The sequence below is a fragment of the Vicugna pacos genome, chromosome 8, assembly GCF_048564905.1.
Source record: "Vicugna pacos chromosome 8, VicPac4, whole genome shotgun sequence".
In the NCBI taxonomy this organism is placed as follows: Eukaryota; Metazoa; Chordata; class Mammalia; order Artiodactyla; family Camelidae; genus Vicugna; species Vicugna pacos.
Window position 1 is genome coordinate 18,425,525 of NC_132994.1, and position 27,432 is coordinate 18,452,956.

Genomic DNA, 27,432 nt, shown 5'->3' on the forward strand with positions numbered 1-27,432 from the left:
TATACTTTGAAAGCCTAAAACTGCATTTAAAAAAAATCATTGCAGATATTTTCAAAGATTGGTATGTGTATCTTTCAAGACATTCCACTCTATACTAAGCCTTGTAGAAATATTTAGAAGTACAATCAAGAAAAGAAATTAGCTTCTCTCATGGTATTTCAGTATCCTAGTCCCACTTCACTAGGCATATGCTTGGATTCTTATCATTCAGACACATAGATACTCTCCTTTCAAACTACTACAGGCATGTTTCTTATTATGCTCTCTAAAAAACCACACCTAACATAAGCATTAGATATAAACTCATTTATTTTGTGAAAACTGCTATAATACATAACATTCTTTACATGAAAAGAAACACATTACTCAGGCTAACTGAATAATACATATTTTACACAATACTCATCACATTATATTTCATATTAAAAACCCCATTTTTGAGAACTGACACTCATGTTACATAAATTAATCATGTGCCTCCACCAATGTAACTTGCATATTCATATCAGAAAAAAAATCACTGTAAATGCTGATATTTCAGTGTGTTTTAAAGATTTAAAGATGCAGTAGAATAAAAAATGATTCATTTTTATAAGACATTTAAATTGATAAAGGTTTTAAAAAATAAAATACATTTAAAAACGTACTAAGAACAAAAGCAAATGACAAACTACTGAACAGAATTACATTTTGCTATACTTAATTGCAATGGACAATTACAAGGAAAAAATAATATCATTTTTACTACTTAGAACAATGGACATTCTACATTTAGCCTCGGGTAGCTTTTAAGTCCTGCTAAGAATTACAATCCGTAAAAACCAAAACAAAATCATCTTTCAAAACTCAATGAAGCAATCAATAAAAACACACAAGAGTTTATACTCCTTAATGAAATACCATAAATAAAGCATTAGGCAAATTAGAAGATTTAGTAATGAAGCAATTTAACAAATTTTACTTCAGCTTTGAAGTCTTATTTCCACAGAACCATATTCATCTATGTCTTTTAAGGAAAAAAAAAAAGATGCAGGCAGCCCCATTCAAATTAATCCCTCAGCCACCACCACTAGAAGTGAAAATGTCTCTAAGACATTTCCATAAAAACACGCCAGGCCTACACTCAGCTTGCATAACTACTGATGTGGAGGTTTCACTGTGAACCAGCAACCCAGAATACCTGTACACCAAGTACTTTGTCAGGAATAATGATCTGGAGCTTACTACTTATCAATACTTATCCAAAGATATTACAGAGGGAACCATAGTTTCCAAAAATATTGATTAATAATATTCAATGATTCATCTTATTAATAATTAATAGTATCACATTAATATAATACATTATATTGATGATATTACTTAGTAATTAATAAATATTGATATTAATATTGATGCCAATGCATAGCTAGGATTAAATTAAAGAAATAATATTTTTGGCTAAGTACTGATAAGTAGTAAAGCCAACACTATTCTTCTTGACAAAGTATACAGATATTTGGTGTACAGATATTCTGGGTTGCCAACATTATTTCTCTTATCTAATCTTTGTTATTATTGTATGGAATATATATATTATATATATATAATATATATATATATTATACATATAACTTATACAGTCGAAAGTTATCTATCTATCCTTGGATTAAACCAGACCAATACAGAACAAAATACCTAAAACAACACTATTTGGGACCCCAGATAACTGTTCTGCCTAAACTGTACTTTGTTATTAAGTCACAAATTCTTATTTAAAGATAAAAATACTAATTACTCTATTTTTTGAAAACTGATACCCATATGATTTAATAAACTCCTTTTTGTAGTTAGGACTCACCACACTACACAGTGTCCTTTACTTAAGACAGTACAGTCTTTTAAGAGACTTAATCCTCTGGAATTTGGATTCACATAACTGATCATACATCCTTCATTACAAAAGACCAAGTCTGTAGTTCATCTTTGGCAAGTAAAAAGTATTTCATGGCATGCACTGGGAAACTTAATCTCTCTGACAGCGTTACTTTATTTATTTTCTCTTTATGATTTCCTTGATTAAACATCTGTTTTGTTGTTATGTATTCACTTATATACGATGCCATAAAATATTGTGGAACAAGGTAAAATAAAACAAGACTTTGGAAAAATAATGAAAATATTCATGCTAAAGCATCTTTTATTCTAAAATAGCAACCAATGAAGTCACAAAAGATTAACCAATAAATGAAAAAACTTAACAATTAATGAACATTATGAAAAAATCTTAATGAAATTCAACAATTAAAACCTTATCCCAATAATATATAGATAAATGTTTGCTATGCAAATGTAAACATGAAGTAGTTTCCTTCAAAGGAAAAAAGGCTTGTTTCAAAACATTTTAATAATAATAATAATAATAATAATAATAATTAATAATAATAATATCTTAGGTTTATTATTCACTTGACAGGATTACTTTCAAGTAAAATTTATTTTCACTTACAATGTAACAAAGTTCATTCTCTATTTACTAAAATTAGTAAAGATTAAAGGATGCTACAAAATGTTAGCTATAATAGGTCAAAGAAGTAATCCATATTTTGGGGTACATATATAAAATATATGTACTTTTACATACTTTTTTTTAAAGTGTATGTAAAATACCTAGTAAACAGTGAAGCCTTATACAAACAGCATTATTTCATGTAAAAAATGATGGGGGAACAAAGGTGCACACTTACCCTTCTCCTCCCATTCTTGTTATTTTTAGGCGAAAATCCACAGAATTCAGACTGGGAGGCTTCCATTTCAAAATATCATCACATCGACCAGGTTTATATTTCTGAAGTGATTAAAATCATAGTAATAGTTAATAAGAAGCTGAAAATTTAAACATTTGCTTTATTAAATATTAATTATTTTTATTGAGCAAAATCACTGCTTCTTTTCTGAATATAATCATCCAATGGATGAGTGGAGTTGGATATCTACCATCTTACTGAGGGCTGTTCTCCTTTTTCTGCCAGAGGATGCAGACCCTTGCTTGTGAAAGTCTCAAAGAAGAATGAAACCTGTTATTTCCCTCTGATCCTACTATGCCTTAAAGGAAGTTAAATCATTTAAATTTTTTTTTTGTTTTTTCTTATTCAGTTTTACTGTGGGATAACTGACAACGAATAAAATTAGCCAACGAATTTTGACAAACGGATACAACCATGCAATCATCACCAAAATCATGATATATATAGCACTTCCATCACCCCAAAAAGTTCCCTCTTATCATCTGCAGTCAATTCCCTCCCACCAATTCTCTGGCAACAGTGACCTTCTTTCTATCACTATAGTTATGTCCTTTCTGGAATTCGCAGGAAATTCTTAACACAAGGTTCTGCAATAGGCTGGTGCATATATTAGTAGCCTGTTCCTTTGTATTAAACTGAGTGGGATTCCATTCTACATCTATATGACAAATTGTTAATGCATTTACCAAGTTGATGAATATCTGGGATGTTCCCATTTTAAGGTTATCATGAATGATGCTGCTCTGAACATCTGTGTGGACACATGTTTTCAAAACTTTGAGGTAAACAGAAGTAGGATGGCTGGGTCACATGGTAAATGCATGTTTAATTTTACAGGATACTGTCAAATTGTCTTCCAAAGTGGCAATAGCATCTTCCATTCCCACCAGTAATATATGAGAGATCAATCTGCTCCACATCCACCCGCCGAAGCACAAACTAACAACTGTGTAACCAGTGAACTCTGGAGTGAAGACCAATCTTGTACTTGGTGAAGAATGCACTCTGGACCCCAAGGCAGAAGCCAGTTACCTACTTGGCTAAAATGCTCCTGCATAGGCCACTGAGGAAGAGGATTTGGCAGACACTGAGGGAATTATGTGGCTTTTATGCTTCTTGATCACAGAGGCTGTGTTTTGTCCCTTCGGCAAGGAGGATCCTGCCAGTATCTCCAAAGGGCAGGATGCAGTAGCCTATATTGTCCCCAAGCCTTTAGTTGAAAGGACTCCTTGAGCTCATCGACTCCTTCAGGGGTTACTGGGTCATACCCTCTCATTTCTGTGATTAGCTCAGAGCATCTCTATGAAATCTAACCCTTTCCCCAACGATAAATTTCCTTGCCAATGGTGTAGCCAATGAGAAAGGCAACCATAGGAAGAAAACGTCCAACTAAACTAACATGAAACACATTTGTTAATTGTGGGGGAAAATAAAGCTTTTAAATTAATTTTAAATAAATTTTCATTCTAAATTTTTAATTCTAAAGTATGTCTCATAACTTTAATATGCATTTCTCTAATGATAAAAGATGCTGAAGATCTTTTAATTTGCTTATTGGCTATCTGTGAATCTTCTTTAGTGAAGTGTCTGTTCAAAATTTTACCCTTGTTTTTACTGCATTATCTCCTTATAAAAAGTTGCTTGTATATTCTGGATAAATAGCTTTGTTTGGATACATGCACTGCAAATTTTTTCTCTTAGTTTTTGTCTTGCCTTTTCATTTTCTTAGCAATTTCTTTGAAGATATTTTAATGAAGTCCAATTATCTATTTTCTTCCAGCCTTACTGAGGTATGGTTGAGAAATAAAAAAATTTAAGGCATACAATATGATGTTTTGATGTATGTATACATTGTGAAATGATTACCACAATCAAGCTAATTAGCATATACATCATCTCACAGTTACTTCTTTGTGTGTGTTGTAAGAACATTTAAGATCTATTCCCTGAGGAAATTTCAAGTATACTTCATTATTAACCACAGTTGCCATGCTATACCTTAGGTCTCCAGAACTTATGCATCTTATAACTAAAACTTTCTACCCTTTGGTCAATAGCTCCCCTCTTCCCTTAGCCCCCAGCCCCTGGTAACCACCATTCCACACTTAAAGTTTGACTTTTTTTTTCCTCACATTTCATACATATGTGAGATCATGAGATATTTGTCTTTCTAGGTCTGCTTATTTCACTTAGTATAATGTATTCCAGATTCATTCATGTTGTCACAAATGGCAGAATTTCCTTCTTAAGGCTGAATAATATTCCTCTGTATATACATACAGTATTTTCTTTATCCATTCATCCATTGACCGACACATAGCTTGTTTCCATATTCTGGCTACTGTGAATACCTCTGCAATAAAGATGGGAATGTAGATATCTCTTCGAGGTGCTGATTTTACTTCTTTTAGCTACAAACCCAAAAGTGGAATTACCATTTTTTGAGGAACCTCCATACTTTTTTTTGGTAAGAGCAGTATCAATGTACATTCCTACTAACAGTGCACAAGGGTTCCCTTATCTCCACATGCTCAGCAGCATGTTATCTTTTCACTTTCTGATAATGGCCACCCTAACTGGTGTGAAGTGATAGCTCGGGGTGGTTTTGATTTGCATTTCCCTGATGATTAGTGATGTTAAGCATCGTTTCAAAATCGTCAATTTTAAACTTTTATAATTTGTGCTTTTTGTGCCCTCTTTAAGGAATCTTTGTCTATCCTAAGGTCACTGCAATTTTCACTACATTTTCTTAAGGAAATTTTATAGTTTTTTTTTATTTTTAGATATATGATCCATTTGAGGTTAATTTATTTATATGGTGTGTTAAAGTAAGGGAAAGTGACAGTCGTTGTTTGGCAGATGGATATCAAATTGATCCAGTATCATTTGTTGAAAAGATTATACTTCCCTCACTGAATGAATTGCCTTGGCATCTCTGTCAAAAATCAACTGTTTATAGATATAGATATATTTCTATTCTCACTAATCTGTTGCATTAATAAATATGCCTTTCTTCCTGCTAATAACATAGTCTTGATTACTGCAGCTTTATATTAAGTTTTGAAACCAGGTTGTATATTTCAAACTTTGATCTTCTTTTTCCAAACTCTCTTAGCTATTGTAGCATTTATATTTCCAGATATATTTTAAAATCATGTGGTCAATTTCTATGAAAAGTAAGTCTGCTGGGATTTTAAGTAAGAGCACACTGAATCAATAGATCAATTAAGAGAGAAATAACATCCTAACAATATTGAATCTTTCAGTTCATTAACTGCAAGTCTCTATTAATAAATAGAGCTCTAATAATAATAGCTCTTCCTAAATTCCTCTCAGCAATGTTTTGTAGTTTTCGGTGTACAGGTCTTACACAACTTTTGTTAAATTTATTCCTAAAAATGTAATATTTTGGTGGTATTATCAACACAAAAAAATCAGTTGTTTCTATACAACAGCAATGAACAATTCAAAAAAGGAAATTAGGAAACCAATGCTATCTACAATAGCAACTGAAAGAACAAATACCTAAGAAAAAATTAATCCAAGGAAATGAATGATCTGTACACTGAAAATTACAAAACATTACTGAAAAAGTTTTAAAAGACCTAAAACTAGGAAGACATCCCATATCCATAGATAGGAAAAGTGACATTGTGATTTATAATAAAATATATATTTGGTCTTATTCCCCATTTCTGGCATAGAACTCCTAAAACCCTGGAATTTCCAAAATGATGAGAGTGATAATGGTCTTTTATTATATTAATTAATAAGGTGACTCTGGGGAAACACCTAAGAATGAGGGCTGGTTGTCAGGTGAGCCAACCAAGTAATAAGAGGGTTGGAACTTTCATTCCCACCCCTCTGACCTCCAGGGAGGGGAGAGGGGCTAGAGGCTGGATCAAATGCCAATGGCAGTGATTTCATCAATCATGCCTGTGTAATCAGCCTCCATAAAAACCAAAAAAAGGGGGGGGGGTGAAGTGTTTAGAGAGCTTATGAGTTGGTGAACACATGAATATTCGGGAAGTGTAGCACACCTGGAAAGGCACGGAAGCTCCATACTCCTCCCTCTTATCTTGCCTTATGTATCTCTTTTCTCTGGCTGTTTCTCAGTTATATCCTTTTATAATAAACCAGGAAACTAGTTAAGTCTTATGTTTTTCTGAATTATGTGAGCCACTCTAGCATACTAATCAAACCTGAGAAGTCGGTCACGGGAACCTCTGATTTATAGCCAGTAGGTCAGAAGTACCAGCAGCAATCTGGACTTTAACTAGTGTTTGAGGTCCAAGGAGAGGGTCATTAGAATCTCCAATCTACAGCTGGTCAACTAGAAGCACCTGAACTTATGACTGGCATCTGAAGTTGGGGATGGAGGGGAGATGGAAGAGGGACAGTCTTCAAGGCTGAGCCCCTAACCTCTGGATCTGATGCCATCTCTGGGTAGATAGTGTTAGAATTGAGTTGAACTGTAGAACCCTAAGCTGGTGTCAGAGAATTGCTCGTTAGTGTAGGGAAACTCCATCCTACATAGGAACTGGTTTCAGAACACCAATTAGGAAGACTTAATATTGCTAAAATGTCAATATTAACCAAAGCAATCTACAGAATCAATGCAATCCCTATCAAAATTCCAACAGCTTTTTTTTTACGTAAATAGAAAAGCCAATCCTCAAATTCATACGGAGTTACAAGAGGCCCTGAAGAGCCAAAACAATCTTGAAAAAAGAACAACAAAGTTGGAAGACTAACACTTTCTAATTCCAAAACTTACTATAAAGCTACAGTAGTCAAAACAGAGGTGTTGACATGAGGACAGACATGTAGACCAACGGAATAAAATTGAGAGTACAGAAATAACTCACACACCGATAACCAATTTTTTTTTTTACAAGGGTGCCAAGTCCATACAATGGGGAGAGACTACTCTCTTCAACAAACGATGCTGGGACAGCTGGACTTCCACATGTAAAAGAATGAAGACTGGAACCATACGTCCCACCATGTACAAACACTAACTAAAAATGGACCAACAATCTAAATATAACAGGTAAAATCACAAACTTCTTAGAAGAAAATAAAGGGATAAATTTTCATAATCTTGGATTTGGTGGTAGATTCTAAGATATGACATCAAAAGCATGAGCAATAAAAGAAAACAAAGATAAACTGGACTTTATCAAATCTAAAAACCTTTTGTGCATCACAAGACATCATCAAGAAATTGAACCTACAGAATGGGAAAACATATGCATAAATCATATATCTGATAAGGATTTAATATCCAAAATGCATAAAGAACTCCGACTCCAACACAACAACAAAAAGACAAACAACTCATTTTTAAAAACTGTAGAAGAATGAGAATAGAAATTTCTTCCACAGGAGAGATACAAATGGTGGATAAGCACATAAAAAGATGCTCACTATCATTAGCCATGAGGGAAACACAAATCAAAATCACAGTGAAATGCCACTTCATATCTACTAGGGTGCCTGTAATTTAAAAAATAAAAAGGAAAATAACAAGTGTTATTATTGGAGAGGATGTGAACAAATTAAAATCCATGTACATTGCTGTAAGGAATGTAGTGATACAGACACTAAGGATCACAGTTTGATGGTTTCTCAGAAAGTTAAACACAGAATTACCATATGATTCTGCGCATGGTATACAGCAAAAAAAGAGAAAACAGGGACTCAGATATAAATGTCAACGGTGGGGAGGGGGCATGGAGTAGGGGACAGAGGGGTTACTGCTTAATCGTTACTGAATTTCTCTTTGCAGTGATGTAAAAGTTGTGGAAATTGTTCTGCAACATTGTCCATGTAACTAGAGAGACTACAGCGTAGGAAAAAAATGTTTTAGTGTATTCTAGGAACATAGTAAAAAGAGAAACTATTTTACTTGAGTGGCTTCGGACATACTATACAGGAATGAACAATGTAATCTTTGAAAAAATGGGTAATATCCACCAATGCAGACTTACAGCACGAAGGAAATAACGGCATAACACAGGAGTAGAAAAATATAGAATCCCCCAAAGGAGAGGAAAGCATGTGGAGACTCAGCGAGGGCATTATGGGGAATGGCGCCATATTATGAGTGAGACACTCAGGAAGGAAAAACTGGTCAGTGTTCTCACTAATAATTTTTAAAATTACAAGTAAATAAATTTGAAAAAAAAAAAACTTCGAAAACCCTAGTCACAGGATCACGTATTTCAAACAGAAGTCTATATAATGACAAATTTAGTATAACAAGGTTTGCTAAGACAACCATTGGAGTTGACAAGACACTTTATCTGCAGCAAATTTAAGAACATAACATACACTATTTTCCCCCAAGCCTTGTGTTTAACATGAATGAATATAAAATCAAATACATAGTATTTCAGTAAGTTTCTGTCCATTTATTTGCCCCAAGAGATTCATGTAGGTAACCTATATCCTTCAGGATGATCACAAGTAAATCTCTTTCAACTTACTAAGTATAAATATTTTTATAAATGTTAAAACTGCTAAATTTTCCAGCAGTGAATCCATTAAGAAAAAGAATCATAAAACTTAGTCTTTTTTGTAATAAAGCATATCTGACAGAAACATCACAGACCTTTTACAAGAGCGGTTCCCTATGGTAAGGAGGGATAAAAGGGATGGGGGAAAGGAGTGTCAGCATCCCACGCCCACCCCCGAACGTCCCCCAAGGGAAAGGCGTATGTTCAGACAAACCATCACTTACTTCTGCTCCCCATTTATTTATATGACTAGGAGTATGAGACCAGTTAGAAACCGTATCAATCTCAGTTATTAAATTTAGGAAATGTTAATGATTATGCACCTTGGACAAATTTTAAAAATAATTTTAATATAATATTATTTGTAAAATAAATATTAACTATCTTTCACATTCTTCTCTCTAGAAATCGACTCAATCTTGTCCAGTGGAAAAGAGCAGATACTAACTCTTCTGTTTTTATACAGCAATAATTCAGAAGTGTTAAATCATTCCTCATCTGACTGTACACCAAACCATTTATATTAATCTGAAATACTAGACTTGATATGATTGAGAATTTCAAAGTAACTTTATGAAAATTAACAAAATGTCTGACAAAATTTTTTAAAAAATTGTATTTTTAAAATAGTATAGTTCTCGATGACTGAATGTAAATAAAACAATGACAGAGATTCCATGACTAAAATGTGTTTAGATACCTATTAGAATGTAAATAAATAGAATGTCTCAGGTGTACTTAAATTTGTATTTTTAAATTTAGATTATGAAATGACTTAAATTAGCACTAGTCACAAAAGACTGTATATAGCAATAACTATCAAAAAATACCCTTTTTCAATGATCCCGAAAATAATAAGGGCAAAGATACTACATACCTCAGGAACTTAAGCCTTTTAAAAATAAATATTTGTAAGATATCAAACTTGAAATACATAATCTTGCTGAATATAAACAAGGATATAGAAACATCCTCTCATGCTACATGTTCTAATGTATAATTAGGGAGTAATGCATTTTAATTTCATTAAATTCACCAGCATGTATTGACTAAAATAATTATCACCAGCATGTATCTAGACTAAAATAATTATCAAAGCTATATTTAATTGATACGTATAATACTTAGTTCTATAAAAATAAATCTGATTTTACCAGGTGAATTATTAAATTAAAAAAATTAGGGATCGTTTATGTCCGAAAGCAATTACCAATATAACCTGAGATGTCCATTATCATCTTAAAGAGAAAATGTAAATGAATGCAGATGTCAGGCAACAAAGTAAGATGTTTAGTAAAGAGTTTACCAAATGAGAGCAGAACCTGGCTTAAAGGTGGAGGATGGCCATCTGCCAAAAAAGTCCTCTAAAACCAAAATACAGAGAAAATGAAATAAAAGCAAAAGTGGTATATCTGTTGAATAAAGCAGTGGTTCTCAATTAGGGATTTTACCCCCCAAGGGCTATCTGGCAATGCCTACATTTTGGGCTGTCACACAGGAGAGGGAAGGGTGAGCTACTGCCATCTAGTGGGTAGAGGCCAGGGATGTTTCTAACATCCTACAATGCACAGGGCAGCTGCCCAAAAAGGAGAATTATCCAGCCCAAAATGTCAGTTGTACCAAAGTTGAGAAACTCTGATGTAAAGGAAGCTAGCAGTCATAACAGTAAAGAGGACAAGGTCTCTGGTTCTCACTTGCCTCTACTAACTACTGACTTCTTGACTTTAAGCAAGTTCAAATGTGGGCATCATCCATCTTGCTTACAAAAACGCAATAGCATCTTTCTTGCTTAAAAGAGGACATTGAGACCAGAGATATCTAAAATGTTTTGCAGCCCCATGCTACTTTGTGATTTCCACTAGTAAAATGTGAGCAGTTATGTTATCACAATACATATTCCAGGCCCTACACTAAAACCTGAGACATAATGCCCTCTTCAGAAGGACCACATGCTGAAGAAAGATCCTTGGCCTGACCACATATTAGTTTACTTTTTGATGTTGTTCTCGTATTTAGCTTTCAAGAAAGCAAAAGAAATCCTATTTGGTAATTCTACCAGACAGAAGAGTAAAACAACTCTTGATTTAGTGACTTGATTAGATCCTCTTTCCACATTTCACCGAGAAGCAGTTAACAAATACCTATTGTGCAAAATAAGACATATAAATACCCTGTATGGAGGGAAAGTTCTTCATCACCAAGTACCTACTATGTGCCCAGACCCATGCTATTTGGGGAAGATACAAAAACTAACAAGACAGTGAGTTTGACCACAATGAGGTTTTTAACACAGTCTCCAAGGGACATGAGAGAGGAGCACAAAAGAACATAAACAAGAGTTGCTGAGGAACTACTGCAGAGAAACACCAAAATCAGGGGGTGAGGGTAAAGGAAGTTTTCTTCAATGAGAAAAATGCATGAATTGAATTTTGAAGAATAACTGGGTTACAAGAAAGTTCTAGGCAATGAGACCACAAATATACCTGAGCTAAAGGGAAGTCTGCCCAAGTTTTCTAAGTTGGCTCACTGCTCTACACTGTTCTTGCTTATGTAGAGGGAAGAGCTGATCTTTTATAAAAATATCTCAGGGCAACCACTTGGTATTCCATTTCTGAAAAGTCACAAACGTGGTAGAGATAGCAGGAAGCGATATCACAGAAAGAAGCAGGGGAAGAAAATGGAGAACTCCATTTTAAAAAGCTTGCTGACATTTCTTGTTTATTTATAAAAGTTTTACTACTACTTATGGAAAATGAAGTTGTGATTTGGAGTAAAATTTAACATTAGAGAATTAACGTAGTTTCTTGGCTTATTGGGGTTGGAAAAATTACTCAAAAACACAGTTATATTACTATTTCTAATATCTAACTCACAAGTCTGATTAATTTCTTCTTGTTGTTATTTTAGTATTAAATAACCTAATGAAAAATTTCTGAAAAAATTATAGTTACACAAAGACTTCTGAAACTTCAGCTTTAGTTTATCTGGGCAGTTCCACAGAACTACTAGTGATTTTAAATTTTAACCAATAAGGAAACAGAGATAAAGACAGATTACATGAAAATATCCAGTTAGTATCAAGATCAGTTAATACACTGAGTAAGAATACTAGAAAGATAAGGGACACTGAAAACAAGCAGTAAACTCCCTCTTTTTACAGATAAACAAATTGATAACCAAATGGTTAGACTTGTCCAAATAATTCCCAAATCACAGTAATAGTGAAATCTTTCTACCATTAACAAAATAAAATATATCATTTGTCCAAAAGCAAATGATGAAAGGTTGGGTTAGATGACTTCATGAGATATTATAAACTGTTCCAAAGGGAACCAATTTTAAGTCAGTTGTACTTTTAGTCTAATTCTGTTTGGCGTGGTGAGTAGGCGGGGAAGCAACTGGCAAGGCCCTGGCTAGTGGGAAAAGAGAGCTCAGACAACCTAATAAACTTCAGTGCCTAAACCAAGACTTACCTAATCTCGACCACTCAGGCACCACGAAAGTCTACTGAATCAAGTTTCCTGTCCTATCTTGAGCACAGACCTTATCTCCCATGCATCCTGGTGTACTCTCTGGACCCACCAAAGTGCCTCCATCATCCATCGGCCTGCACTCATCTCACCTTGCTGCTGTGTTAAGGGTCTTCATACAATGTAAGCCCTTTGCCTTTATCCACTTTTATTATTTCCAAAACTCAGCAATGTGTATGACACATAGCAGACACCCAATTTATTAGATGAAGGAATGAGCTAATAGATTCTAAACACTCAGGAATATCCAGGACTACTGCCATCTGGTATAAAATTCCATTAACTTTTAGAGCTAGCAGATTCTCCCAGAGTTACTCCTCTTCCCTGGCAGACACAAGTCTGAATAAAAGCAGTCTACTGATAGTGGATCAAACTCTAGATACAAGTAACATCTGCAGCCTCATTACTTTCTATATCAACTACAATACCCTCTCTTTTTGCTAATTTGTGCTGCGGAGTATCACTGAAATAATTTTCAATGCTCCTAGAGCCGGTATGAAGAAGAGCATTATAAGAGCACAGGGGAGAGTCACACTCACCTAGTCAGCCGGGCTTCCCCAAAGAAGCCATACTTAATTTGATATTCAAAGGATGAATGGGAGTAATACAGAAAGAAAGAAAACAGTTTGCTGCAGAAGAAACAGCTTGTGTCAAGATGTACTCATTATAGAATATTTCAATTTGCAGCTTTTACAAAATGAATTGGCCTACTAGTAAAAAGCGCCACTAAAGTTATCAATGAACTTCGACAACAAAAGGAAAATTCATTCTACATTGACAAAACGTATGTTTTTAAATATGTCCTTCTACAAGTCCAAACTGCCACAAGCTTAAGGGATGGGAGATATCAATAATAAGCCCCATCTTTCTGCTGATTCTAAGATGTCCCGTGATGCTCAAATTAGAACACTAACAAAATACACATTAAAATATTTGGCTGGACAAGTCCTGAAAAGCACAGTGCAAAATAATGTGCTACCTTCCTTGAAAAGTGGAGTGGAAATAATAATGTATTAACAAATTTGTATCTGCCTATAAATGCATAAAGAAACTATGAGAAGATAAGTTAAAATTAAAATTAAGAATATACCACTGTAAAATACAATTTTTAAAAAATATCTACCATTAATGTTGCAACATTAAACATAAGTTATCAATAAAAAGGAACTATCCTTAATTCACTGTGTTTAATATGTATTAATTAAATTAAAATTGATTTTTGTACTTTATCCTCTTGGAATTCACAGATTCTTTCATTTTTGTAGAGTCTTTATTTATACTTATTTCTCCTTTTCTATGCTACCAATACAGCATCATCAGCAGTGTCTTTTTGTTGTACAGTAACATTATGTATCTACATCCAGTTGAGAATGATTACAAATTATTCATCTTTAGCTGTTTATTTTGTCAACGAAACTTGATGGAAAAGCAAATGCTTTATTTATTAAGAAAACCAGAACAATAATATTCTTCTGCTTTCTCTTCTTTACACAAAGCAAGCTAAGAATATTTTGCCGTCTTTCAAAAGTTGAAGAAAAAAATTTTTAAATAAACAAGGTGTATTTTCTTTCTTGGCAGTTCACTATTACAATTCCTTGGAAATTATTATTTATTTTTCAATAAAAAATAACATACTTGGGGAAAAGATAGAATGACACTTTTCCAGTCTGCCAGGAAACAGAGCCCTTCTTCAACTGAAGACCTATCAAAATATGCAAGCAAATGTCATGGCAACAGAAGCTCTCACCATGGTAACATCATCTCTGCTACAGAGGAAAACCACTCTAATTCGTCATGTACTTCAAGACAAGGCATTAGACTAATTCCAGTTTTCATTTTACAATCTATCTATAACATTCAATATACCTGGCAGTAGTAAAGATTTAATAAAAACATTAATATTTCACAAGGAAGCAATATTAAAATCAAAGCTGACTCAATTTACATGCAAACTGATTAATGTGTGAGACATAAAATCAAGCTGACCCACCTTACAGAAAATCAAGATAGTGATGAAAACATAAAAAAAAAATCACTAATGCTTGAGAGTAAATACTCTAGATTCAATATAGCAACAATTATATGCTTTACTAATCACAATATAGCTGGCAGATAAAACAAGAAAAAGTCCTTTTTAATAAAACAAAGAAAATATTTCAAGTTTTATTACCACCTCTATTTTATAATTCATTACATATAATTCAGTTTTTATTTCATAGTGAGGGATTATTAATGGCACAAAAATTCCTATCTAGAAACATGTGTCTCCAGATGACAAAAATAAAATCAAATACGATTTTTAAAAGTTAGAAATTAATCAGTTATTACCACAAATAAAAATTTACCATGCTACATAAATCATTAAAACCCTCTTCTAAAAGCTAGTAAACAAATAAGTATTATCAACTTTGTAAATTAAATTGAAAGATCTAATAGCTGTCAAGTAAAAGATCTACTATCTATATAGTATATTAAAATGCCAAATGGCCATCTTAAAATATTCATTTTCAGGTTGCAAACCACAAAAGATTAGCAATTCAAAATGTCAATAAAATCGTAAAACTGAAAACCTTATATATAAGAGTCTAATAAAACTTATCTAGCTTATGGTATAACCAGATGGAAATAACCAGATGGAAAATTCAAATTGAAAATGCTTCTTTTTAAAGATGATCACTTCAGTTTGAACTAAGTTTGAGCTTTAAATGTTAGAAAGAATATAGGTTTATATTATAATAAACCACCAATTTCTTCTTTGAAGAAAATATCCAATTTTCTCAAAATATTTAATATTAATATTTAATATTTGTCAAGTATAACTTACAGTTCAATTTTTAAAACACTATTTATGAATGAAGTAATATAAGTAAGCCACCTTTAAATAAAAATGAGTTATTTCTGTATCAACAGCAAAACACAAGGGGAAACCAAAAGGCAGCATGTAATAGAGTAAACTGGTTTCTAATCTTTGGTCTTTAACCTGAAAGCAAGGGGAAATTACCAGAGATTAAGAGCAACGATCACTCTGGATGTAGTATGAAGATAGGACTGGAGGGTGACAAAGAAGGATGCTGCAGGACCAGTTAGGATGCCACTTCAGTGGTCCAGGAAACAGGCAATGAATGACAAGTCAGACTGGAGTTGTGGCGCTGGTAATGAAGAGAAATGGGAATAATTTAAGAGATATTTAGGAAACAAAGCAAGACTTGGAGATGGATTAAAGGGATAAAAGAGGGAAAGGTGTCAAAGATGACATCTGGACTTCTCATTCAAGTAACTGCATTTAAGTAACAGAGGTAGAAAATGTTGGGAAAGGACTGTTTTGTAGTTTGTGTGTTGGCTTGTTTGGGGAGTAGAGATGGAGTTCAGCTTTCAAGGATATTGAGCTTCTGGTGTTTTTGAGAAATGTGTAAGGTAGTATCAGGGTAGGCAATTAGATATACAAATCTGGAGCTTAAATAGAAATCGAAAATTTGAGGCACAGGCTGACAAGAGATAACTAAAGCCATGGGTGTGGATGAGATTTCTAGGGAGAGAGCAGAGCAGGAGAAAGAATTAAGGTCCAGCACACTGAGCCTTGAGAAACTCCAAACCTCAATGGCTAGTAGCAGATGCAGAGCATGAATGAGACAGAAGAAACGGCCCAAGACTAGAAGGAATCAGGAGCCTGTAATATCACAGATGCCATGTAAGAGAGTATCTCAGGGAAGCGTGGACAGCAGGGTAGACTGCCATTTAGATGATCAAGTGAGAAAGGGGCTGAAAAATTATCTTGATTTTGCAATGAAGAAAGATCACTGGTGGCCTTTCAAAAAAGCAACTGATTCCAATGTTATTTACTTGGGTGAAGCCCTTTTTAAACCACAATCTTATCTAGAAGTATACTACATAAAAGAAATAAATCAGGGCTACTGTGATATAAACAGAATGCTCCCCTAGTAACCTATCCCTGCACGTGGTCCCAAGGCAATTCACGGAAACCCAGAACTTTGAAAATTCATGTTTTGAAATCACTGGGCTAGAGAATCTTCAAGTGCTTTTCAGCTCCAATTTTCCACAATTCTATAAATGCAATTTAACCTACTTTTTTTTAAACTGAGGCTTTCATGATAATTAATGGCTGTTTTGCATTTTAGTAAATATCAAGTTCTGGTACATTTCTTTATAAACACGAAGAAATATCCTAAACTTAATTTTCCTGAATATATCATCGATTAACTTTGCTTTTCCTTTTTCTTATAAAAGTAACAAGCTAAGTGACATTCTGAATGTGTTACAAGGTTGTCTCTGAAAAACTGAACATTAAATCAAAAGGTAAACAAAATCTAAGTTGGTATTTGCGGTTTTGCCCTCTACAGAATCATCACTTCAATATAGCATCTTTATCATTGCTCTTCAGTATTTTGCCAGGATATTTTTTCCTTTTATTTTTTAATCAGCAGTAATATCTTCTACCTTTTGTTCAACTTTAGTTCACTCACTGTAATTAATATAATGGAGCAGAATTAACTTCTTGCTAATTTTTATGTAACCAGCACCAAACAAATGTAGGCCAAGGAGTTTTTTCACAAGTAGATGTACCAGGAATCCTCATTTTTTGCCATTCATTTGCTTTTGGAATATTTCTGTGGTATTAGAGAATGGACTGAGATTAAAAATCAAGCTCTGCCCACCCCTGACCAGGGCTTTCTCTCCACTTTATACAGACTCACTCAGATCACTGGTGAGTCTGGTCACTCAGAATAGTCCCTTTCTTCATTTATTTGAATTGTTGGCTCAAGGAAGCCAACAGATGCAACACCACATTGTGGGAAGTCTGGGGGATTTTCTGATAAATGTGATGAATTAAACATGTGCATTTATATCCACTTTGATTTGAAACCTCCCTAAATGGGAGTTACAGAAAAGAGGTACCAATAGAAAAGGAAAAATAGGAGAGAAGACAACAGCAGAAAACAGCATGTTGAATTTTTGAAAGACAGAAAGTAGATGCAGAAGTTAACAGAGAAAAGAGCAAAGAAAACTGGATACTAAGTGCCTGCAGAGAAGGATGCCAAGGCAGAGGAATGCATGCTGCAGTCACAGAAGAACGGATACTGAGAAGGCTGCAAGGGACATGGGGTGGGGGGTAGATTGTGCGCCTCATACTGGAAACAGGAGACTGGGTGAAAATCTGTATAAGGAGCATTTAAACCTCTAGGTTCCCTCCCAACCTGGGAAAAAGGCAGGAGGTATGTTTCTTCTATGGAAAAACTGAAGGACAGAAGCTCCATTTCAGAAGATTCAAGAATCACAGAAGAGGAAAAGTGAAACTTCGGAGAGCTAAGTGAAGAGTTTACCTACAGAAAAGCACACACTTGCCCATTTATCTTCTCAATTCCAAGAATGCGAACACCCAGGCAAATACCACCAAGCAAAGACTAGAGGGTTGGTCTCTGCACAGGCTGAAAAATTCCAGAGAAAAGAACTATAGATTCTAATACTTGGATATCCTCCAGTTCAAAAATAAAGGGTGGAAAAATTATATTTTAACATGACAAAAAACACAGGTTACCTCTAATACACTGTATTTTGTCGTAAGAGTCTATTACTTAACCTGCCTGCACTTAATTATTAAAGTTGAGTCCATCAAGATTTTAGACTTCCCCAGAAGAAAAATTTAGAAATGTTGGTAATTTTTTACATTAAAAAGTTCTTGGACTAAACAAGTGTCCTAAATTTCTCATTCAGAACTTGCTTTAAATAGAAACCCTATGGAAGGAAGGTAACTTACAAATCTTACAAGGACAGAATAAGACATTACATTGGGTATTAGGGTCTATGACTATTAGCTGGAAATGCCATATAAAGCTGGATAATTGTGGTAGGCTGAAAAATGCCTCTCCCCTGCAAAATATTCAGGAAACTTTATACCAAATGGTATACATATGCCATTTATACCAAACATAGAAAATGGTATCCTTTACCCTAAATAAGTAGTCTTAAATATTAGATACGATGGAAATGAATCAACCCAGCAGAGAATGTTGCCTTTTGAACAGTGTAAAACTAAGTTCACACTCATCTTGTTGAAAAGGGAAAGATTAGCAAGCATTAGATATTAAAAACTAGAAATAGATACACTTTCTCTTTATAAACTGAGAGAATGAATAAAAAAACTGAAACAGGACTAAATTCTCATCATGTAATGCAAATATCATTAATGCCCTGTCTCTGGACCATTTAAAATCATATCTCCTCCCACCACTGGAAGCTACACCTGCCTGTAATCAATTCTCTTCTCACCTCCTCACACAGAAGACTTAGAGTGGCTGAAAAGGAAAATTAAGGTCTTTCTTCTGAATATGCAACAGCAATCATAAAAAGTCCATTTCACTTGGTAAAGAAAAGGAACTTGATGACAACATCTAAGTACAGTGGTTTCAATTTCAAAGAATTAGGTGAGAGAAAAGCTTAAGTATTCTTTTTTTGAAAGTCACAAATAGAAATTGTAAGAGTCATGAACTATTAAAAAAATATATCTTAAACTCTACTTTCTTTAGCAGGATATCATAAATATGGTGTTTAACATTGCTAGTCAAGATCATTTATTTAATCACGTCATATCAGTCAGAATGGCCATCATTAAAAAGTCCACAAATGATAGATGTTGGACGGAGTGTGAAGAAAAGGGAACCCTCCTACACTGTTAGTAGGAATGCAGTTTGGTGCAGTCATTATGGAAACTAGTATAGAGACTCCTCAAAAAACTAAAAACAGACAACCATATGATCCTACAATCTTACTCCTGGGCATACACCTAGAGGAGACTCTTATTTGAAAAGATACATGAACCCCAATGTTCATAGCAGCACTATATACAATAGGCAAGACACAGAAGTAACATAAATGTCCACTGACAGATGACTGGATAAAGAAGTTGTGGCATATATTTATCCAATGGAATACTACTCGGGTCATAAAAAAGAATAAAATAATGCCACTTGCAGCCACATGGATGGACCTAGAGATTATCATTCTAAGGGAAGTAAGCCAGAAAGAGAAAGAAATATACCATATGATATCATTCATATGTGGAATAAGAAAGAAAGAAAGAAAAAAAGGAAGAAGGAAAGAAAGGAAGAAAAGAGGAGAGAAGAGAAGAGAAAAGAAAAGAGAAAAGGGAAGGGAAGGGAAAAAGAGGATACTAATAAACTTATCTACAAAAGAAACAGACTCACAAGACACCATTAACAATCTTATGGTTCAGGCAAAGGGGTAGAAATGGATAAATTTGGGAGTTTGAGATTTGCAAATGTTAACCACTATATACAAAAATAGATAAACAAATTTCTTCTGTATAGCACAGTATCCTGTAATAACCTTTTATGAAAAAGAATATGAAAACAAATATATGTATGTATATGTATGACTGGGACATTGTGCTGGATACCAGAAATTGACACATTGTAACTGACTATACTTAGATTTAAAAAAAGATCATCTATTTAATGAAAACTTTTATTTTCATTTTTTATAAGAGGTAGAAAAGTCATAAATCTCTCCATAGAAGCTAGGTACAGTATCATCACTGGCTTTGGCAAATCTAAAGTTTGAAAATGGAATACACAAGACCACTCCTGTGATGGTGGCCTAAAGTGAGGACACAGTAACAACAGAAAAGTCAGGCTGAATTGCAAAAGCAAAATCATGAAAAAATAACAAAGGCTACAAAGCTGAATATAATGAAAGTTTGTGTATGAGTGAGAAAATTGCCTCCTGCTTACCCGGAATGGAGTCATGCTAAAATGAAGCCCGTTCTGGAGGGCAGCGTCAATATATCATATATTCCGAATACCCTTTAGAAGATTTAACACAAGTACAGTAGGAATGCAAAAAGAATCACTGGATTAAATAGAATGGACAGACATGTAACTTAGTACCAACCACATCCTTCTTACAGCCAGATGTCATTCCATCCACTAACACTGAACTCCCTCCCACTAAAGGGCACACTGCAAACACTATGAAAGATGTAATACTGGTCGTAAAAATTAAGAGAATTAAAGTTGGTAAAATGTACCTTTAGAGATAAGAAACTAGCCAAAAATTTATCATAAGAAATTACAATTACAAATGAAACATATCAAGAAATAAAGACTGAAATCATTAAAACTTCATGGAAACTGAAAAGGAGTACTAAACAGTAGTACAGTATAGTATAGTGCTGTATCATCGATTAAACTTTACCAAAATAGGCAGTTGTGAATCATTTTTTCTTAATGAAGTGAGTCTTTTGCAGTTATATACTAATTTAAGTATCTGTTACACTAAATTAAAAAGAAACTGGCAAGTGCCCTGATGAACAAAATGTGACCCTTTCACAGCCTTTCCACATACCATATAATCTTAATACTCTAGGAAGTAAAGTATCTAAACATGAAAAGTCTATTGAAATGATGGCAGGAGAAAAAAATTAAGAGATACACAGTCATGTAATAGTGATACTAATAAACTTCATAAAAAGTCTATTTTAACTATTGCAACTGTCTAAACTTCCATGTAGAAGATATATTGGTTTTAGGAAAGTAAAAAAAGAGTAAGAGTTTATTCTCTCTTATTAAGAATTCCCAGAATGCAAGGATGGATCAACATGAGAAAATCATTATAATTTACTACATGAAATTCATTAAATGGAATATGACATGATAGTTTCAATGGATCAGGAAAGACATTTGTTAACTCCCAAAACCTGTTACTTATGATTGGAAAACAAAAACAAAAGCCTCTGTAAAATCTTTGTTAAAACCAAAAATTTCTTAACATGATAAAAGGTATCCAATAGAAATCTACCAAAACTATACTTAAAGGAGAAAATTTAGTCATATAACTTTTGAGGTATAAATGTCTCCCTCTCCTCCATCCAATGAGAGTCATGTTTAAGCCAGTACTAGAGGTCCTGACCAATATATAAAATTAGACAATTATTAGAACTAAGGTTGTTCAGCAAGAGTGTTGAATCAACAAAATAAATCACTCAACAATGTGGCAGGTACACTAGAAGTACCAAATTTTAAAAAATACCATTTACTATAAAAACAGGAAATAATAAATAACTAGAAATTAGACTAACAACAACAATTAAAAACTTAAACTATATTAGAGAACAGAAAAAGACCTGATAAGAGCTCTCCCTTATTTATTGAGAAGATGACTTAACATTTTAAACACACTGCATTTTCTCCGTATTAATCTAAATTCAAAGCATTTCCAATTAAACTTCCAAGAATTTTTGGGTAACCTGACAAACTGATTGAAACTTGTGTTAAACCAAATGCCCACAAATACTTAAGAAAAGCCTGGCAAAGAACAGGGGGACTTGCCTTAGCAGATGTCAATTACAGAGTCACTGTACTAATACGTGCGGTTACTGGAACGGGAAGAGACTAATAAACCAACTGACTACACTAGACATCACAAGGCCACTTCTCTTACACATACCAAAATCTCATATATGCATGAGTCTGAACCATGAGTTTAACACAATGAAACTTACCGTAATTACTGTTATAATTAAATTTTATTTCTTTCAACCCACAGAGATTAGACCTGGAAAGTACCGGAACTAAAAGATCTAACTCTCTCTTCCTAAAACAGCACTTATTACAACTTCTGTCCCCAGCCTCTAACACTCGCCCATTTCCTCCTCCTTCGACCAGAGAAGATGTTCCCTCCATCTGTTTAGCATGAGGGGCTGGGAAGAAGACAAGAGCCAATCACATGTCACATTACATGTAAATTTGCATAATAGCAGAGTTTTACTATACATGTAAAGCATATGTAACATAGTGTTTAATATACAGTGTTCAAAAATATTAGTTTTTCTCCAGGTACCCAGTTTGATGTCTCTCTATATAACTTCACAACTAGCTCATACCCTAATGTCTAAGGATAGTTAGTGAAGGTAAAATGTAGCATATGACAAGGTGTGGCACATGCAATACATCTCTTTCCTAAAGACCAGTGGTTCTCATATCTCAACATATGCATCAGAGTCACTTGGAGATGCTTGTTAAAGCACAAATCGCTGGACTCCATTCCCAGAGTTTGTCATCAGTAGGCCTGGTGTGAATGACATTTATAACAACTTTCTGGGTGGTGCTAATGTTCCTTGTCCACAGGCCACAGTTTCGTTTTTTGTTTCTATTGGGTTTTTTTTTTTATTCAGTCTCCGTAGAGACTGTCAAAAACTGCCAACACTGACTATATTTCAAGGCACCATGGTGGGTATTGGGAAAGTTTTCAATTAGCAATAATTGCACCTCGGATAAACATCATTGGCTACCATACTGCCACTGCAAAAAGCTCAGGTCACAGTTTTAAGAAACACTGCCCTATTGAGCATAGGTTCTCAACTGAAGGCAAATTTGCTCTTCAGGGGAAATAAAGCAGTGAATGTATATATTTTTGGTTGTCACAACCTGGAGGGGTGAGAGGGAGAGGTAATACTACCATTTACTAAGTATAGACCAAGGATGCTGCAAAACTTCCTGCTACATACAGGAGAGCTCCCCACAGCAAAGAATTACGTGCAGAGGGTAAGAAACTTTACCAGAGTAAAACATAGCTTACTCCAAATACATAATTTGACCATTAAGCTGGTGAAAGTTTTTCAGTGAGTTTCAAAAATCTGACATGGAATAAATACTCTAAGAATTGTATCTTTCTTCAAGTATTGATAACTCTTTGAATTTTACTCATCCATAGCAAAATGAAGTTTTAAAAATTGTAATGCTTAAAGATATATTAGGCTACAGAAAGGAATAAGCATTTATGTAAGGTTGTTGGTATAGTTCTAGTGAAGAAACAAAGTAACATTCATTTTGCAAGAACAGTAAGAAAACTAATTGTATTAAAAGACTAATAATTTCCTTTAAAATTATGATCAGTGATATTAATTTCTTAAGCTAAGTTAAAAGCAAACAACTGTTCATTTTATTATTATAATTAGTATATATGAAATATTTTATAATGAACAATTTGTTTTAAGAAAAGCAGTGATTGTAGCAGTAATTAATCCTAAGTAAATATATCTAAGGAAAATGTACTTAACACACACATGCACACGCACATACGTGCACACACACACAGAGACAAATGAACTTACTCCAATGGGCTGAAAAATGAGTCCATCCATTTCATGGCTAACTTCTTTGGCAAAATTTCCTTCAAGTAGCTGTAAAATAAATGCACATACTTTTAGAAAGGCAATAATCAATACATAAATCACCTTAAAAGTTTTTTTAATTTTTTGTATGCTTTGTAAGAACTTCTTAATACATAAATTTTAAAAACTGAAATACAAAATGGGAGAGAGGGGTGAAACAGACGGGTCTAGGTGAATATATTGTTAAGTTTTTTAAAAATATATGAAGATTTCCATTCCACACAGCAGGCTAGATATTCTGATAGTCCAAACTACAACAAACAAAATGATGGATAAAATATTAAAAACATATTTTTATATGAAAACAAATATATGTATGTATATGTATGACTGGGACATTGTGCTGTACACCAGAGATTAACACACTGACTGTACTTCAATTTAAAAAAAAGAGTTTAAATTCAGCTCAAATGAAAAAAAAATTTTTTTTCTTCTTCCAGTTATGTTAAGATATAATTAGCACACAGCACTGTGTAAGTTTAAGGTGTACAGCATAATGATCTGACTTAAATACCTGAAATGATTTGCACAGTACATTTAGTGAACATCCATCATCTCATATAGAAACAAAATTAAAATACGTATTTCTTCCTTGTGATGAGAACTCAGGATTTATTCTCTTAACAACTTTCATATATAACATAAGGAACATTAATTATATTAATCATGTTGCACATTAGATTCCTAGTACTTATTTATGTTACAAAAGTGGTCAAAAGGTACAAATTTCCAGTTATAAAACATATTTGTAAATGCATGAAGCTGAGCCAGCATAACAGGAAGGAAGACACAGAGATCAAGACTAAAATGAAAGTAGAAACTCTGGGGAGTAATAAATAAAGAATAAAAATAAACGTATACAAAAAAGGAAGGAGCGGAGAATCCTGCCTGGGATAGGTGGAGGGGTGGGGGATGTTCTGAAAATCTGACCACAAGCTAGCTCAGACATGGGGACTGTAGCCCCAAAATGCATTATCTATGTTTTCCCTAAACCCTCAAGCAGAAAAAAAAATTTAACTTTTCTTTTTTTCCCTACTTCTGTCTCATTTTTTGTCTTTTTCATTTTTTTTAAGCAAAAATTGCATTGCAGGGAATACACATTATGAAATACAAACAGTGTTTTCAATGCCGCTATCTACTGAAGAGTGGAGTTCCAGGCCCAATGCTGTCTAATTACTTCTGAACAAATAGTTTTAAATGCTTCTCTTTCACAGATTTTTATTATTCTCAAGAATTGAGTATGTGTATCACTGACTAAGGGCCTAAACACTGGTTTCTGCATCTCACAGAAAAGAACAGAATATACTTTCACAGAGCCAGGTAACAATGTCATGTTACCCAGCTTCTGGCCAACTGACAAACATTCAGGATGGTCCTGGGATTCAAATATGGCCACCAAAATTTCAGATATGCTGTGTTATCCAATCACAATCTATGATCACAATCACATTCTCTTAAAACCACTACACTTATAGGGAGATTTGCATTCCAAAAGCAACAATCAAAATTTTAAGCATGTTTCACTCGAAACAAGATCTGTGATCTTCCTCCCAAACTGTGGCTTTATCTTCCCTGACATTTGTTTCTTGGAAATCCGAAATCTGTCATTTCTCTAAACTGGAGGCAGTTCAGCAAAGGAAAATAAGAGCAATCCTAGTTTCTAACTGCTTTAAGACCAATTTGACTTAGAATATCTACATTTCCTTAAAATTGTAATGCTCCTTAGTCAAACTCATGGGGGCAGAAATTAGAGAGGCTGGGGGACGGGAGAATGAGGAGTAGGGAGAATGAGGAATTAGTGTTTGATGGGTACAGAGCTTCAGTTTGGAAAGATGAAAAAGACCTGGAGATAAATGACATCAATGGCTGCACAGCAATGTGAATGTACTTAATGCCACTGAAATGCATGCTTAAGATGGTAAGTTCAATTTTATACTATGTATATTTTATTACAATTTTTTTCACTGTAATGCTCTTGATGTTTTCTTTTTTGTTTTGTTTTGTTCTTTCCTCTTATTATGACATTAAGCAAGTGGGGAGCTTGTAGATTGGGACTCTTAGAGTCTCACTATCTAGAGCTTAGCCAAATAGGCAGAAATTTCAGGGCAGATCTGAAATTGATCTCCAATTCGCTCATAGGTTTAAATGACTGAGCCATCTGAGGGGGAAATTTACCTAAGTAAAAATTCAATATGGATTAAAAGTACTGATTTCTTTGAATGAAATAACGATGAGTAAAGGTTCAAACAAGAAAAAAATGTAAAACATTGATACTTCTTGTAATTCCATCACATAAGAAAAGGTAACCTGTTAAATTCATAGCACAAATCCTGCTGCTGAGGAATGATGCAATGAAAACCAAATAGCACAATCATCTTTTTAAAAAATTTCTAAAAGGTTATACAATTTGTTCTTTTATCGTAGGTACATCATTTATAACAAGTAAATATAGCTTTTCCATTCTCAGACCAAACTTCTCTAATTCATACACTGGATCATCCCTGGATATAAAGTGTGCACAAACAGTATAAAGTACAGTGCTGGCAAGATTCTAGATAATATGATGCTACCTGCTGCAGAAGTGAAAGTAATTTCATTTTTTATTTTACTCTAACTTTCTAAGAATCAGAGAATTTAAGGGACTATGAAACTTCTTAGGTCAAAAGAAGAAATATTCCTTATTTTCACTTTTATTCCTTGTTGATTACTCCAGACAATATTTCTTTCTTGACTTACCATATTTATGATACCACCTGTCATTTGTTAAAGACCTAAAAGGTGGTGGTGTGCTTAGTTCTTACCGTATATCATTCAAAACACACAATTCCTGATGAGTTGTATAATTTTGCATTTTATATTATTATTCACTTCACCAGAAAAGTAAACTGAGGCCTGGAGAAATTAAGTAACTAGTTTCAAGTCAGACAGCTTAAAAATTTAAAATCACTCAGAACAGATTTCAATCAGACTTTAACTAAAATTAAGAAAATAACCAAAGAAAGTCTGTGACTGTCTGAAGCAAATGCTCCAAAGATTTCTGAAACTTTCCACATATATAGGTCCTCCAATCATCATTTAAAACTTACAAACTTTAAATGTACTTTAGCATGTACTACATGAATAAGATACATAGAAAGGGAGGTAAAATACTTGGGATGGAGGGAAGGCTTTTTGGGGATAAAGAGAAAAATCTAAAATTGTTAATTTATAATTCATTTATTTATTCTGATTAGAAATCAGATATGTAAAATAGCATGTTAAATTTTAAATATTGCTTTTTTCTAGTTATAATTCCTGAAAGAAAATTTATCCAAACTTGTTATGAGCATCTTTATATATCAGTGTCTTTATCACTAGGGCCAATACTTAGTCACTTAACACATTTCCAT

General features: G+C 33.8%; 1 protein-coding gene and 1 non-coding gene across 5 annotated transcripts in view; both read right to left on the bottom strand.

Annotated features, from left to right (window-relative positions):
• Positions 1-27,432, bottom strand: part of RNGTT (RNA guanylyltransferase and 5'-phosphatase) — a 198,009-nt gene that overhangs the window by 70,319 nt on the left and 100,258 nt on the right. For all 4 annotated transcript variants that reach the window (XR_012074822.1, XM_006200295.3, XM_072965592.1 and 1 more), the window contains exons 12-13: positions 23,984-24,052; positions 2,727-2,827 (exon numbers count right to left, since the gene is read on the bottom strand). Coding sequence is in view for 3 of the 4 variants with exons in the window: in XM_006200295.3 (XP_006200357.1) it covers positions 2,727-2,827; positions 23,984-24,052 (170 nt within the window). In the remaining variant the exon portion in view is untranslated. The remainder of the gene's footprint in view (positions 1-2,726; positions 2,828-23,983; positions 24,053-27,432) is intronic.
• Positions 23,045-23,183, bottom strand: LOC116281662 (U4 spliceosomal RNA). Its single transcript, XR_004191128.1, has one exon. It is a non-coding gene; the product is annotated as a U4 spliceosomal RNA (small nuclear RNA).